General features: G+C 48.1%; 1 protein-coding gene across 4 annotated transcripts in view; it reads left to right on the plus strand.

Annotated features, from left to right (window-relative positions):
* Positions 1-1,358: 1,358 nt before the first annotated feature.
* The window catches only part of LOC102369102, a 46,804-nt gene continuing 31,096 nt past the window's right edge, over positions 1,359-17,066 (plus strand). The window contains exons 1-7 of one of the 4 annotated variants that reach the window (XM_025194824.1): positions 1,444-1,490; positions 5,920-5,971; positions 6,220-6,362; positions 9,489-9,572; positions 11,474-11,579; positions 12,129-12,255; positions 16,678-16,794. In XM_025194824.1, the coding sequence (XP_025050609.1) occupies positions 11,568-11,579; positions 12,129-12,255; positions 16,678-16,794 (256 nt within the window). In that variant the 5' untranslated portion in view covers positions 1,444-1,490; positions 5,920-5,971; positions 6,220-6,362; positions 9,489-9,572; positions 11,474-11,567. Of the gene's footprint in view, positions 1,491-1,612; positions 1,746-5,919; positions 5,972-6,219; positions 6,363-8,234; positions 8,349-9,488; positions 9,573-11,473; positions 11,580-12,128; positions 12,256-16,677; positions 16,795-17,066 lie in introns of those variants that run through there. The other 3 variants (XM_025194822.1, XM_025194823.1, XM_025194825.1) reach the window with 3 other exon arrangements.

Below are 17,066 nucleotides of genomic sequence, written 5' to 3' on the forward strand. Positions count from 1 at the left end.
AGTGGGGAGCTGAGCTGAGTGAAGCCAGGATGGCGAGAGTAACGAGCAACAGGAGAGAGTCCACCATCTGGGGTGGAAAAGGTTATGAGGCTGCCTGTCTGGGGAGCTCCCTGCCAGTACCAGCTGTGATGACACGAGGGACTTCTCATACCGATTTAGCTCCTGCTGTGGGGCCAGGGCCACTTGCGTCCTGCTCCACCATCATCACCGGAGGCTGCAGCGGGTCTGGGAATGGGAGACCCCAGGCAGGCATTGACCTTGGCTCAGCAGCCATCTTCTCTGCCAGGGGACCCAGCTTGGGGCCCTATGCCAACTTGCTCCTGCATGAAAGATAATGATTTTATCAGGGGATGGAAGAGCCGGGACTACACCACACTGCCCCAGCTCCATGCCCAGAGGGGTGCTGCGGTTGTGTCCCGCTCCCCTGCCTTGACATAACTATCCATCCCTTTTCTTCTACCCGCTGTCTACAGCACTTGCACGACCCCCCCAACCCAGCTCCCATAACGCTGCAGGAAGCAGGCACCAGCTGCCCCTGGGCTCAGCCCCAGCACAAGCGGGTGCAGCTCCTGCGCAGAGCGTCTGACCCAGAAGCAGGCAGGGGCATCACCGCTAACGTATGCACGTGCAGTGGGCACAGGTGCCCCTGTCCCCCAAGCCCTGCCAATGCCCGACCTGCAGCCCGCTCGCTCCTCCTCCTGCCAGGCCTGGTCTGCAGCCGGGGGAGGGAGAACGGAAGGAACTGGCTGGATTTCGAGGCAGCATCACGTCCTGCTGCAGCTCCGCCCTGGCCCTGCCAGCCCCCCCAAGAGGGAGACTGGCAGGGAAAGGTGGCTTCAGGGCAGGGGTAGCGCAGCCCCCCTTTCCCCACGGCTGGCACCAGGGAGCCCCTCGGCTCCATCCTTTCCCAGGCCAGGCGGGGGTGAGATGCAGGCCACGCCAGACACAGGGGAGACCAGGCGTGTTGGGGGCACCGGTCCTGGATGGACTCCAGCTGGTAGCCTCCTAGATGGGTTAGGTGGCCGAGCCATGCCTCACCTCTTCTTAAACAGCTTTTTTTTTAGAAAAGATGCAGTGCTGCAAAGTGTTGGCTCCAGCAACCGGCATCTCTGGGTCTGCCAGGGCACATAGGGAGGGTGTCTGCTGCTAGCCCCCAGCCCAGGGCCGGTGGGGGAAGCAGTCCCTGCCCTGGGGAGGGGAAAAGACGCCCCCCAGAGCTGAGCGCACAGCAGTCATCTGGAAGAGGCCTCCGCAGAGCAGGGTGGTGCCGGCGTCAGCCCCCTGCTCCTCCTCCAAGCGAGCCCGAGCATCCCCCGCGCCGCTCCTCCGGGGCTCCGGCCTCAGTTTCCCGTGCTGCAGCCGCAGCCCATTGCCCCGAATCCCGCGGCCGGTGCCCGGGGGAGGAGCGAGGCAAGCGGCCGCGGCGCTTTTCCTGTCCCGCCTCTTCCTCCGCGTCCCGCGGTGCAGCGCCCGCACCCGCAGCCGGGAAGGTAGGAGCGGGGCCGCGAGACGGGAGACGGGCTTTGCAAGGGCTGGGGCGTCTCACCCCGCTGCATGCTAGCTAGGACACCCGGGTGGGAAGGGACCGCACCTCTGCTCCCAGCAGGACCAGCCCCAGCGCAACCCCCCTCCTACATTGTCCCTAATACCCCAACTCAGCCTCCCTTGCTGCAGCTTGAGCCCATTGCTCCGCGTTGCGCCGCTGAGACCAGCCCGGCTTCGTCCTCCGTGCAACCCCGCTTCAGGTTGGGACTCGTAGACTTGCCAAAAAAAAAAAAAATGAGAAAAGCGTGCTTCGTGATGCAGAGAAAGCCAGTAGGGGGTTGTTTATTGAGGAAGGGAGTGATATGAATGGCAAATGGGGGGTTATTATGCACCGGTTTCTGAATCCGGCCTTCCAAAACCTGAAATATTGGAGAGGAGCAAGGCCCGCGGCGGGGGGCGGGACCCAGGCCACTGTCCCTTCCAAGCTAAGTGATGTGACGCAGGCCCCTCGGGACAGCGGGCCAAACCCCGCCAAGTAAAGCTATAAAAGGGGGCAGTAAGGGCACGTCACTGATCGCTTGGGGCAGCTACAAGACGAGCGCCGAGACACAGGCCACTGGGCACTGGTGGTGCGACCCAGTCAATGGGTGCATCTCCATGAGACGCTTACTAATAACACTGCAGTAACGTACAGGGCAAACCCCATGCAAATACGCTGCTGCGCGGTGGGATTAGGCTACACCAAAAAACCATGCCCGGCAGCAAGCACAAATTCCCGCGCATTGAATTAGTGCTTGGTTAAGCAAGCACTCGCCTTAATGCGCCGTAAGTAATGCTTATTAATGAACGTGTCGGTGCTCCCCGTGCCCCCGCACTGATGTTCCCTTTGAGTTTCCCGGAAGAACCAAATGGGATGGTTCTGCCTTTAGCAACAGGTTGAGGTGAAGCTTTCGGGTGTGACGCTGATTCTTTGGGGCTGTTTTCTAATGTCCGGGTTCAACCCCACCAGGGTACCTGGTACCCAGTCACGCTCTTTTTGGGAGGGGTGTAAAAGCATCAACTGGACGCACCGCTGCCATCAGCTTGGCAGGAGCCACCGCTGCCCTGTACACAGTGGCCGTGTTTGCTGCTAAGCCACTGCTGAACACACAAGTTTGCTGGCAGGAACAATGAATGCAAATGCAATGGTAGGAGGGGGGAATTTGGGAGCTGTGTTGGTCTGAGACAAAATCAAATGCAAAACTCAAACTCTTGGTTCAGAGATGATACCTTTTATTAGACCAACTAAGAAATCGCAAAAAAAAAAATTTTTTTTAATCTTTTCTTCGCAAGCTCTTGGGCGCACGCATCCTTCTTCAGACTGAGGGCAAATTTAAAGATGGTAAAAGTCCCCATAGATGGAAAATAATAGAAAATAGGTTGATTTTCTATCTGTGGGGACTTTTACAATTGTAAGGAGGGTGGCATTTCATGCATCCCTTGCACACAGTAAAGAAGAGGCCTTCTCTGCCCTCATCCACAGCGAGCGCTGAGAAATTCAGAAGGCAGATGAGATTCTTTAGGTAAATGTGGTATCTTTTATAAAATAAACTAAATAGTTGGAAAAAATTGTTCTTTGCAAGCTTTTGGGTACAAACACCCTGCTTCAGACACAAGTGTTTGTACCCAATAGCTTGCAAAGAACAATTTATTTTCCAACTGTTTAGGTGGTCTCATAAAAGATATCACTTTTACCCAAAGAACCTTTTTCTGCCTATGCCCTTAGACCAGCTTCAACCAACAACCCTAGAGAAATTCAGAAAAAAAGTTAGAGCGCGCAAAATCACTGGTTTCTATTGACTTGAAGTTTGTTGTAATAGCTTGGCAGATAATGCTGGCAGCACATTAATGAAATAGCTTTTCCTCCCCTCACGGCAGCATTTTAATGTCAAGTGAAGTCCCGATTTATTTTTCTTTTACAAAGCTGTTTAAACTGCTTCACAAAATGTGCAGATCACGATGAAATGGCGTCTGCTAAATGTTCTTGGTGAGTGTTTCTAAATGGCTCTGCTTCCCAGTACTGGTGAGCGCTACTTAAATGGTGGCAGCAGAGTAATGATGGAGGCATGATGGTTCGAAAGTTAGAGGTAAGGATTTCCTAGGGTGATCTCTATTAGTGGACCAGCTTTGTAGTTGGGATAGTTAGCCACGTTTTCGAATGCTTGACATGCTTCATCGGGTCATCAAAAGCTTGTCTAACTTTATCCCAAATATATAGCGGGTCCAAAAATAAGACCTCGCCCTAAAAGACCCGGCAAAGAATGTCTTGCATTGGAAAAGCTTGTTTAACTTTATCCTAACTACAGAGTTGGTCCATTCAAAGGTAAACGCTAAGAAATCCTCGCTATTTAAGTTAATTTGAGCCCTGGGGTATGAATCAATGTTTTTTCTTGTGTTTGTAGTCTGGGCAAATTTTCCCCACCACCCTTGCAGTCTAGGGCTGTATTTACCGCCTCTCCCATGCCCCAACTACGATGGTAAACAGCTATTTTTAAGATGTGCACTTGGCTTCAGAAAAGCTTGTGCTCTCTGTCTCTCGCTCTATACCACTACAAACAAGAGAAAGCGATGGTTCACTCCCCAGGGCTCAAATCTATTTATATAGCAAGGATTTCTTAGGGTTTTTTTCTTTGATTGGACCACCTCTGTAGTTGGGGTAAATTTAAACAAGCTTTCCAGTGCAAGGCATTCTTCATCAGGTCTCTTAGGGTGAGATTATTTTTGGGGGAGACTATATATTTGGGTTAGAGTTGGACACGCTTTTGATGACCCGATGAAGCATGTCTAGCATTCAAAAGCTCATCTATCTTTATCCCAACTATGTAGTTGGCCCGCTAAAAGAGATCACCCTAAGACATCCTTGCCTCCAATTTCTGGACCATCATGCCTACGCCACATCATCATTTGTATGCTACCCTTTAAATATATATATGTATACGTAGATATAGATATATCTATCTATCTTTATCTCTCTCTCTCTATAGCTGTCTCTATTTCTCTCTCTCTATATATATCTATCTATCTGCATTGATCTGTCTCTATCTCTGCCACCTTGCTCTGGGGAAGAGGTGGGGAAGCAGTTGAAAAACAACTCCCATACTCAGAATCTTTAAATTTGCAGGCTTGAAAACAAGCCGGAAATGTGAGGGGCTGGGGTTTTATTTAATGTTTCTTTGGAAGATGGGTAAGGAGGTATCCCCTGCCAGGCGAGCTGCCCCACAAGCCCTTGTCCCAGCCAGTTCCATGTATTGCGGGGAGCAGGGGAGGATGAAATGGATAAAGCTCAAAATCAGATGATCTTTGAGGTCCTTTCCGTTTTATCTTCAGCAGAGGAGATATTTTCACCAAGCTCCCTGCTGTGTGTGGGGATCATATCAAAACCCCCAAAATATTTGCAGCATGGTAGTCACCCCCCCAACACTCCCCCACCAGCTAGAGCTTCACCCCGTAAGGGGAAGAGGGCATAGCAGCCTTGGGCTCGGTCCTACTTTAATGCAAGGACACTCAACCCCAGGTAGGGTCAACGGTTGCCAAACCCCAGTCGGACTCAACCCGCAGGCCGTCGGTCAGATCTAGCCCCCGCCCCTGTGTCATGGGACCCGAAAAAGGTTGCGCACCCCTGCTTTAATGCCTTCAGTCTGTGATGGGGCAGGTTGTTTCTCGGATCTTTGGGGGGAATTCTCTCTTGCTCGACCAACTACAGAATTGGGCTCGAGACAGACAAGCTTTCTAGCGCAAGACATCTCTCTCAGAGCGATCCCTTTTATTGGACCAACTAGATGGTTGGGATCAAGTCAGATGAGCTTTCCAATGTAAGCGCTGCTTCCTCAGGTCTGGTAGGGTGAGATCTTCATGGGGTCTCTGGTCACAAGAGCCAGGCCCAGCATAGGGAAAACACAGCAGAGGGGAAGGAGTGAGAGGAATTATCCAGGGGAGCAGAACACAATTTGCAGAAAAGTAGCTGAGTACTGGGAAATCGAGGACTGGGAAATCAAGGCCTATCCAAAGGGAGCTGGGTCATCTCACCTTTCAGCGGAAAGACTCGATAAGCTGTGATGCGCCGTGAACCCGATATCAGTGTTTAGTCCTTATTTCCTCTCATGCAGCCAGCTGATGAATTTTTGTTTCCGGAAACGGAGCAGTTGTTTCTGGGAGAAACGTGTTAATTGCACACTAGGACTAGGATATGGGATTTTCTTGAGGGTTGCTTGGCACACTGCTAGCAGACCTGATGGGCTCGTCTTCACACAACTCCTCTGTTCCCCAGAGTTGGACTTTGGCTTGTGTCCTTGGGAGATCATCCAGTCCCAGAGCCAAGCAGAGGGGTAGAGATACCCAGGGTCAGGTGAGAAGAGGGGTAAAAGCAGAAGCACTTTCCTGTCCCTTTTTTTTAAGGCTCTGAGTCAACTGCAAGCTCCAAGGAGGAGGACATCTCTCTGCCTGGTTGGTGAGTGGGATTGAAGGCTCGGGGAGCAGGGAGATTTGCAGCAAGAGACTTCCATTGGGAGGGAGAGGTAGCAGACAAGGCAGACAATTGCTGCCTGGATGGGAGACTAATTGGGGTGGTGCAGGAGAGAGATCCAGCCAGCACTGGGGAGCAAAAGCCCATGAGGGTCCCCCCAACCCAGCCAGGGTCAGGACAGCCTCATGAGCATTCATTTTACTTGGAGTAAGCATATGCCTGACTCTTGACAGCCAGTGGGCAATAACCCACCATCCAGTGAATTATATCCCAGTTCCAGTCCCTTTGCACTGCCGTACGATCGAGATGAAAGACAAGTCCGCGGGGATTGCTGCAGAAGCCGGTTGTGTGGAGCTAGAGCTTCAAGGGGCAAATGGTACAATCTGCAAGTATCACCAATCCATCTTCACCTCCAAAAAAACACTTCCCCCACCTCTTTGTTGAGTGGACTCCATTGGAAAAGCTGCTTTCACAAGGTCATCCATCCCGACAGCTCACTGGGGCTGCAGAAGTGAGGATGGCAAGTGCCAGGGAGGAGAGAAGGTAGAGGAAGGTGGGCCTGGGGGGAGGGTTGAAAGCCAGATATAAAGACACAGTAAAACCTGCAATTGGCCATAACTGCACAGAGGCGCACACGTAAGTCAATGTGACTTGTAGGGGAAAAGGCAAAGCAGGCCTTCCCCTCCCTCCAACAGCTGGACACCAAGGCAGCAGCCCTTCCAGTCCTTTTCCTGCTGGACCTTCACAGCATCTGGCAAAGCAAGCTGTTTGCTCACAAAAGCGTAGGCGTCTCTGCTTTAGTCGGTCTATGAGGTACAGATCGTCCCTGCCTTTTGGCTACCTTCTGACTTGCATGGCTTAGTAGGCTGTTTTGACCTGTGATTCGCAACCGGGGTGCATCCAGATCCTTTGAAGGGTGTTGCAAGGTGCAAGGGGATAAGCAGACACCGTTCTTTGGGTAAATGTGGTATTTTTTATTAGACCAACTAAATATTTGGAGAAAAATCATTCTTTGCAAGCTTTTGGGCACAAGCTCCTTTCTTCAGGCATGGGAAGATAAGGTGAGCAGCTAAGGTAGGCTCAGGCTTGTCCCTGCCTGGACAGTCCCCCCACCCCTACTGCCCGGACCCTGTGTAAGGGGGTCAGCACCGTATTATTATAAATTAGTTTTTGAAATTGGGTTTCAGAAATTAGTATAATATTATATAAATTAGTTTCAGAAACTTTCAATTCATGCAAGTTATGGAGTGCCCGGAGGATTGCCTGGAGTCCAAAAAAACAGAGAACCAGTGTTATAGATAGATAGAGCACACAGAGGCAGGCTCTATCTGGGCAGGCTCATAATTGCATCATTTCTCAGGGTGTAACAAAGGTGTTCAAGGCTTGTCACAATCTACACAAAGGAAAAGGAAGGGGGTTGCACATTTCTTGGAACTGCAGCTATAGGATACGGATGGGGGTGTCCTTTAAACGTGCCTTCGCATGTCAACACCAGCCGTACACGAGAGAAGAGTAAAAGCAAGACCTTAAAATACTCGAGCAACTGAACCGAGCAAAAAACTTGCTGGAACCTCTGGCTGAGCTGGATGCAGGCAGCAAGGAGCAACACCGTGCTGCCAAATGGCAAAGTGTTAGTGGAGGATTTGAGCTGCACTGAAGACAACTCGGATGAGAGAGATGCAACGAAAAAGGAAAGGGATGTATTGCAGAAAAACAAGAAGATAAAAATAGGAATGTGGGAACTGAGATGCTATGTAAAATTTGGCACAAAACAGCATGTTTTGAGGCTAAAAGTAAAAGGGCAGGGGATGGGGGGAGGAGTATAAATATAGTGTGTCATGTTAGTGATCTGCACTGGTATAAAAATAGTGGAAAGAAGAAGGGAATTGGAAACCCTCAGGGAAGGATTTCACTGCTCAGGTTGGGAGGGGTTCACCATCCCCGTCCAGTTGAGGGTTAGGTTGAATCTACACATTTTGAAAAAGGAGACAGCAGCAAAGGGTAGAAATGAAGCAACATTTGGGCATCCAGATGTGTGAGAAATTAGTCTGGGTAAATAATAAGGGGTGGGGGGGAGGTTCATGAAGTTAATTTTAGAGCTCGTTTTAAATGAGCTCTAAAATGTCTATGAAATAAATGCATAAAAGGATACATGGGAACTGCAAATGCAACATAGGGATATCAAATATACCAAAGTTATAACCTAGATAGTCTTCCTGCTTGTTTTTTTTAGTTTAAACTGTATTCAGTGTTTGCATGGGTGAGGGTACATTGCTTATGAGAGTATTGGCAGGGAGTGGGTGATGGAGTGGACTTGTAGCCTACCAAATGAATGAAAAGGATGCAAACTGCGGCGGAACAGGTGAGCTGAGCAAATAATTTCTCTAAACTTCACAGACCTGAATGGCCCTGTTAAAAGGAGGAGGGTTTTTCATAAGAAGATTTAGGCCTTGTGCTTTTACAAGAGACCCAGTTGTAGTCTGGGCACCTCAGGGCAGGATGGTTGCAGCCACCACATTGTTCCCCAAGACAGTCAAATAGGAAAGAGGGGCATATTGAATTAACCTTGAGGATGGCAGATGGAGATGATGATCAGAGGACAGCTAAGAGGAAAATTAACCATGGTGCACCCCCAGCAGAGGCTCTTTATGTATTCATGGAGGGGAAAGTTATTTTGGGTAGCACTCTCTCAAGGATTGTATGGCCCTCTTTTCTTCCCCTATAAAAGCAACTCCTGTTTTGTATGTGCAAAGGCATCTTTAAAAGGCAAACCTCTGCATTTGCTTTTCCGAGAGATGCTGTCCTTTCACGCCGTTCCTTCCTTTTTGTCAGTGACAAGTCCTGAAAGACCCTCTTTCCTCCTTAAAAAAAAAAAAAATGTTTTCCAGGCCTGTAGCTTCAGCTTGATCATCAGGTATAATATGAATTGCGATATAGCAAATCTTAAGTCTTCTGAGGAACTGGAGCTGGAATGGGAAAAAAAAACCCATATACATTTAAATTTGCAGAAAAATTCAGTGCAGATTTGGCTTGGTCTCAGGAGCTAAAATTAATTGCGATACATCAGAAATGGTAGGTATTTCTGAGAAACTTGAGCTGGAATATGAAAACCTTGAGTGTATAGAGTTTTCTACCTAAGGGGACTTTTACTATCTTTAATTTCCCCCCAACTTGAAGGGTGTGTGTACCCAAAAGCTTGAAAAGCAAGGGTTGGGGGTTTTTTTTGCTGTTTTCTAGTTGGTCTGATAAAAGGTATCACCTTTGAACCAAGAATTTTAGTTTTGTATTCCTCTAGTTGGCTAAAAATTCAGTGAGAGACCTGGGCATTAACAGAAGAGAAAAGCACAAGGGCCTCTTGAAGGTTAATTATTTATCTGTTGGGTCTACAATAGCAGTGTCCCTCCAAGAATGGGTGGAGCGTGGAGGACAAACATTGCTAGCATGGGCAGACCAAACCCTCATGACAATGAATGTACTCCCCAAGTTTTTCTTTTCATTCCAGCGTTCATCTAAATGTCCACCAGGGAGTACTTGAAAGGCTTGGCCAGCTGGTCTCCTGCACTTCATCTGGAAAAATAAGACAAGGGTAAGTGCATCTCTATTACACAAGCCTGCTAAGATGGGAGGTCTTGCAGCATGCAGTATAAAGGCCTATTTTCATGCAGCTCAGCTGGAGGATGTTATGAGCTGGTGGGTGAAACCTTATTCAAACCTGTAGATTGCTATAGAAAGTGAATGGTTCAAGGGAATGGGTGTAGAGTAAGAGACCAGTTTAGGCCAAAACCCCTTGAAGACCACCTTGGGATCATGAATCATTGCTTTCCTCCAGCCCCTGCTCCTGAGCAACTTGGTAAAAATACAGAGCTCCTCCCTAGAAGTTATTAGACATGCAGCTCTGTATAGGTCAGGGTGGGGATTACCCAGTTAGGGCAACTCTTTTTGGAGGGAGGATATAAGGTATCATCAAGCAATTTGTGATGATGGTTGCGGCAAGCGCGTCTTTTCTTCAGTACCTTCAAATTGCAAATGTTTTAATTACCCATAAAGGTTGAAAAGCTCACATTACACCACCTACCCCTTCTGAATAACTGGCATATGCGAGCTCAAGAGTGAAAGGTTAATTTCTAAAATCTATGCCATTTAAATGGAGAAGGGGATGGAGAGGAAGACTTCTGGAGGGAAAAAGACCTGGGGAAGGAAAGTAACCTAGAACAATAGAAAGAAATAGGGGAGTGGGGTTATTCATCTGCCTTCTGTTTTCCCAAGGAAAACTTACAGATGACATGTTTCAACTAGGATCCTCCGCTCATTTTTCGAGCGGTGATGCATCAGGTTGGAGAAGCTGCAGAGAAAAAGGCTGCTTTTTCCATATATGATGGTTGTGCCCAGAGTTTCAAATGTTCTGGCGGGCAAGTAACCAGAAATATGACTCGTTGTAGGTGGTACTAACCCTTTGGATCACCTGGTGGGCCTAAAGACTGCCTCGCGAAAGGAAGATTGCTTTGTGCAGAATGAAATCTGTCCTTCTTCCTGTTAACCCCTAGACAACGTATTGCTCAAATGTGGAAGGAATTGCTTTCCCCTCCTCTCCTTCCCATGCAAAAAATACAACATGCTAAAATCTAGTGGTTTTAGTGCAGCACCCTGGTGAACATCATCTTTCCCTTTCAAAGGATCTATATTACCGGTGGTTCTCCCAAGGTGTTTACAGGTTTGACAATATATGTCCTTTATTACTCTGATGCTAGAGAAACAGTCGCATCAGAGTAGTTTATTAGCAACCAACTGGGAAAGATTTAGAAATGCAGCTTTAATCCCTGATCTACACAGAGGACAAAAGCTCACCAGCCAGTAAGCCAGTCTCCAGTTGGATTCTTTGATGAAGGGATATTATTGAATATTATTTTTATATATATAAATCATCATATTGATTTTAGGTGATGTGATAAATTAGAGGTGGTGCTCTCTACTACCTCGGGGGGCCTTCAAGAGGGGGCTGGACAGATATTTGGCTGGGGTGATATGACTGCGGCACCCAATCCTGCCTGGAGCAGGGGGTCGGACCTGGTGATGTTTCCGACCCTAAGCACTACGAAACTATAAGAATTGTAGAAAATGAGGGTTGGAAGGGACCTCAGGAGGTCATTTGGTCCAGCCCCCTGCTCAAAGCAGGACCATCCCCAACTATCCCCAATTATAAGAGCTGTTGTAAATGATGTCCCTTGTAAGCATCTAGTAACTTCAGCCTCGTGCCATTCCTGTATCTTCCCCTCGTTAGAGCTTTGTTTCTAGAGTTCCTGAACAAAAATAAATAAATTCATTAATCATGCCATGGTAATTGTATCTGGAGGATCCCTTTCCTGCTTGCAAGTGCGAGTTGTGCAAAGGAAATGTGGACACTTCACTACACGACAGAACAAAGTTAAGAGTTACGGATTCTGTGAATGGAGTTTGAATGTCACAATCATTTATTTCTCGTATGTCCAGGTTGATTTCCAGCAGCTTGGGCTAAGACACTGGGAATCTGCATTCCCTCTTTACCCAGCCCTTCGTTTCTAATCCTCTGGTCAATGCAGGAGAGATGGCAGCTAAGGTAGGACATCAGCAGGGAGATCTCCATGTGTTGTGTGAGCAAAGTGAGTGCCTGGGGATTCTGGACCAGCATGGTCCAGGGCCATGTGCAGAGCTAAGGGAGCTTCTGGCACCACCCTACAAGGCCCTAGAGGTCAAGGGCAGGAGGTGGATGAATTCCCTGGATCACCCCTGCTAGACATATTGTTCTCCTTGTGACTTGCAGGTATGGAAACCACTTCCCAAAGTTTGGGACTGGTTGCACAACTAAGTTTCCACTGGTGTTACTATGCTAGCTTAGCTGCCCTATGGGTGACATAGCATATGCCAACAGAAGGAATAGCTTCATGGGTTTTTTTCCCTGGGAGGACATGGCTAAGGCAACAAACGCACTCCTCTTTTGGCAGGGTTGAGTCCCTGCCAAAAGCTGTACTCGGATAGGGGTGACAGCAAAGGGGCAGGGAGTTTTGCATCCCAACCTAGAGTACTTGTGCTAGCAAAGTGCTGTAGGGTAGTGTAAGCCTCAAGGTTGTGGCTGGATGAGGCTGAGTGTGAACCCTTGTGATGGCAGCTCCAGGTGGTGTTTGAGGACGTGGCGCTGTACTTCACGCGGAAGGAGTGGACGCTGCTGGAAGATGGAGACAAGGCGCTTTATCGGGAGCAGATGCTGAGGAATTACCAAGCCCTCGTTTCATTAGGTAAAGCTCCGTTCCTTGCTTCTCCCCCCCGGCTGTGTGAACTCTGAAATGTCTCCTCCTAGCTTATCCTTCTGCAGAGTTGGCAGGTGGTTTAAATCCACTTTCTGTGTACTGCTCTGTCATTGATCTTGGTCTTTGTTACCAGTAATATTTTCCTAGCCTCCCTCTAACCTTCTCCAGATGACTTCCTTGGCTTGTTTCTTGCTCTAAGTCCTGCATCTTCCACATCCAGCATTTTCTTCCCAAGATGACCAACCGCCTTTGGTCTCCCAAATGCCCACAGGATGCCAAACATGCCATTCATAATTGGTCGCTGGGAACTGTGACTTGTGACATTTGTTCTTACTTCATCTTGCTTCTTGTATCTTGTCCAAAGACTTACCAAACCCAGCATGCATGCTTCAGTGGCCTCTGATCCTTTCCCATCTCTTTTGATTACTCCTCAGCCCAAGACAGTGGAGCTCTTATCAGACTCTCCTGCTTCTTCACCTAGCTGTTCCAGTTCCTCCACTCATCCCCTAATGATATCCCTTTATGCAAGATGGAAACCAGATCTTTCTTATAAAGAGTCACTGACATTTTGGCTCTTGTTCTGTTGTTATATCTCCAGCTGCACAAACTATGGATTCTGCCTTTGCTGCATTGACTTTGAGACCCTTGGTATCCTGCTTACTCTTCTGTTCCATGGCTTTCTTCTTCACTTATTTGAAGCCTGTTATAAGATCCCTCCTCAGTCTTCTCTTCTCCAGACTAAATAATACCAATTCTTTCATCTTTACAGCATAAGTTAGCTTCCCAGCGCTCTAATCATGTTGGTCCCTTTCTATAAGACACTTTTCAATCTGTCCATACCTTATTGAAGCATGGGACACAAAACTGGACACAATACTCCAGGTGAGGTCCTCACAGTACTGAGTAGAGTGGAAGAATCGTAGAAAATTGGGGTGGAAAGGGACCTCAGGAGGTCAAATCTAGTCCAACCCCCTTCTCCAAGCAGGACCAGCCCCAATTAGATAATCCTAGCCAAGGCTTTGTCTAGCTGGATCTTAAAAACCTCCAAGGATGAAGAGTCTACCACCTCTCTGGGTGACCTGTTTCAGTGTTTTACTACCCTCCTTGTGGGAATATTCTTCCTAATGTCTAACTTACGCTTCCCAGGCTGCAACTCGAGACTGTTGCACTTTGTTCTGTCATCTCTCACCACTGAAAACGGTCCAGCTCCATCCTCTTTCGAACTCTCCTTCAGGGAGTTGAGGGCTGCTATTAAATCCCCTATCAGTCTCCTCTTCTCTAGACTAAATAAGCCCAGTTCCCTCAGCCTGTCCTTATAAGTCATGTGTACCCAGTCACTTCCCTTGATTTCCAAGTGACACTTTGGTGAATACAACCCAGGATGCTGTTGGCTTTTTTGTCAACAGGAGCACACTGTTGGTGCATATTCAGCTTATGGTCTGCTGTAACCCCCAGGTTCTTCTCTGCCGTACTGTGGCCTCGCCGGTTGTTCCTCAGTCTGTATTCGTGCATGTGGTTATTCTGCCCCAGGTGCGGGACTTTGCACTTGTCCCTGTTGAATCTCGTCTCACTGATTGCAGACTATTTCTCCCATCAGTTCAGGTCGTTCTGAATCCTCCTGAGTGTCCACAGTTCCACCCAACTTGGTGTCATCCACAAATGGAGCAATCATGCACTTCAATCCCACTGTCCAATTCACTAATGGACAGATTAGACAATACGAGATCCGGGGCAAGACCCCTGGGGAACCCAGCTTGACCCCTGGGGAACCCAACTTGGTACCTCCTCCCAGCTAGACTTTAAGCCATTGATGACTACTCGTTGAGCACAATGATCCAACCAGTTATACATCCACCTTGCAGTTCTTGTATCTAGTCTGCATTTCCTTAGCTTGCTGATGAGAATGTTGTGGGAAACAGTGTGCAAAGCGTTGCTAAAATCAAGGTATATCACATCCATTGCTCTTCCCTCATCCACAAAGCCTGTCACCCTACCATAGAAGGAAATCAAGAAGCAAGTCAGGCATGACTTGCTCTTAGTGAATCTGTGGTGATTGTTCCTGATCACCTTCTTCCCAAGGTGTCTTGAAGACCAGGTCTGTGATCTTTCCAGGTATTGTTTGCAGTTTCCTGGATCCTCCCTCTTTTCCGTCTTAAAGATGGGCACTATATCTGCCCTTTTCTGGTTATCCAGGACCTCGCCCAATCTTCATGAGTTATCAAAGAGGATTCGCCCATGGCTCTGAGATGACCTCAGCCAATTCTTTCAGTATCCTAAGGTGCATCCAGTCTGTCCCTGCCAACATGAAAGCATCTAGCTTCTTTAAGTGATCTCTAACCTGATCTTCCACTACTCTGGGCTGTCTGTCTCCTTCCCTATCTTTGCTGCCATGATCTGGTAGCTGCCCCTATTTATGAAAACCTGGTGCTTATCATCTGGTAGCTGCCCCTATTTTTGAAAACTGAAGTAAAATGGGCATTAAATATTTCAGCCTCCTCTGCATCATCCATAACTAGATTGCCCCCTAAATTCTCTAAGAGACCTATTGTTTCTCTGGTCTTCCTCTTCCTTTTGATGGATGTAGAGAATCCCTTTTTATTGTTTTTAATGACCCTTGCCAGGTGCATCTCCACTCATGCCTGGCCTTCCTAATCGTCTCCCTTGCGGGTTCATACAATATTATTATATTATAGGTCACCATTCATCTGGAAACATCTCTACTCTTTTCTAAGTCATGGGCAGTAACCATTGTTCACCATCCTCTCTTAATACTTAAGTCAGGCACATTGGCCTGTTCTGTTCCCATTTTTTTCCATTTACCTGGTCCTACCTGGTGTCTGGCTCCCCACGATAAGGAGGGCAAAGGCAGTGGAGGGGACAGACAGAGTTTGTGGTGCCTGGAGCCAGAGTTGCAGCAGCCACATACCGCCCCCCCAGCCTCATACTTGGATCCAAGACGAGAAGCCTTCCTCTCCCCCCATATTGAACACGGTGGGGAATCTCATCTTAGCTTCAAGTAAATATGTTATTATGAAATCTTACTTTATTAACCAGCCACCACTTTTGAGATGCTCGTATCTTATTCTGGAACAGGACCGATGTCACGTGGATTTTTGCACGCTCCAAGAACATATTCCCTCCCTTTTCTTTTCTCTTTTGTCCGTATGGACTAACACCCGTGGACTGTCACTCTGCAGGTGTCTCACACTGCAGAAGTTACCCACCTATGTGTTCATATCCACTCTTATCCTGATCATTTAAGTGAGTGGGAGAACTGTTGGAGTTGCATCTATTATTCTCATGATAGTCCCCTTTTCTTTTTGACCATAGCCTACTTCTGGAGCGTTTGCCATGACAATATGAATAATTTTCCTATGTACTCTAAAGTGTCACTGGGCACGTCTACACATTCATGAATGTGTCTTAGATATTTTGCATTTAGTTTGGTACTTCCTCAATAAAGCACTAACTAAATGCTCAGTACTTAGAGTTACTGCACAGTAGCGCCAGCGCATGGTTATTTAGTGATGCTTACTGCGCTTTAGCCTAATAACACTGCGCAGCAGGCCAGGGGTGTTCAACCTTTTTTAATAAGTGTACCCCTGGTGACCCCCTTTTCCATAAGTGTACCCCCGGGGAGGGGAGAGTGGTGAGCGGCCAGACGTTGCAGGGTGGGGAAAGCGGTGGCAGTGCCACGTCTGTTGTGCGGCCTTGCTCTGGCCTTGTCCCAGCCCTGTTTCTGTAAGGCAGCAGCACGGGGTGGCAGCGCTCTGTCCCTGCCCACCCCCATGTACCCCCTGGGACCCTTCAGAGTACCCCCAAGAGTGTGCATACCCCTGGTTGACCACCCCTGCAGTCGGCTAGTAGCATGTTTTTTGCCGTGACACGCTACTGCGCAGTGCTATTACTCCAAAGCGCAGCAAGCGTTGCGTGGCTCATGTAGACGTGCCCACTGTCACCTATCTGTTTCCCTCCAAGAGTCGTTATACTTTCACTGACAATGAACCCATTTATTTTTCTGTAATTAATGTTATCCTGATGACCTAGAATATATCCATCCATAAACCTGTTTATTCTCTCTCTTTTCCATGTGGGATTTGAATACACACAGTCTTTTTTGGGACATGACAGCTTTCTGAACCTTTGCCCATGTTTCATAGTGCCACTGTGAGTTTTTTATAACCTTTATGTACTTCTTAGTGGTTGATGCTTTACCTTTTTATATGACCATCTTTCCATAGACTTGGGTGAAAAGGGCCATCGTCTTTCATCCTAAACAGACAGCTTTCCATTTTCCCTCAAAGGCCCATTAGGAAATGTCAGTCTATTGGAACGATTTCATAAATCTCAATTGGGCACCGGGCAGAGAATAAAGAGCCATAACTATCATTAATGCACTTTGCTGAATAGGACATCGAGGTCCCACGCCGGACTTAATCTGCCGCATCCAGCGAGGGGAAGTGGAGCTCAGTGTCCATGACCATGAGGACTCTGGAGAAAGTGCACTGTCTGAAGGCTCGTTCCCAGGTGAGTGGTATAACTACCCCACACCCCCATCCTCAGAAACGGTCTGATCTGAGAGTGACAGGAAGAATTGCAAACCTCCAACCCTTCCCTGAGCTGCCGCCGCAAGGGACTGACCTTGCATGGCTCATGTTGATCTGAGATGGTCCTGCAAGTCTGTTTTCCCACAGTTCAATCGTACGTTCAATAGTTCCCTTCTCCCTACCTCGCATTTCACATCTCCCTTCTCTCTGGAGCTTCCCCCTTCCTCTTCCATGTCTCTCTGCCGTGTAGGG

Source organism: Alligator sinensis, unplaced genomic scaffold (assembly GCF_000455745.1).
Source record: "Alligator sinensis unplaced genomic scaffold, ASM45574v1 scaffold363_1, whole genome shotgun sequence".
Classification (NCBI taxonomy): domain Eukaryota; kingdom Metazoa; phylum Chordata; order Crocodylia; family Alligatoridae; genus Alligator; species Alligator sinensis.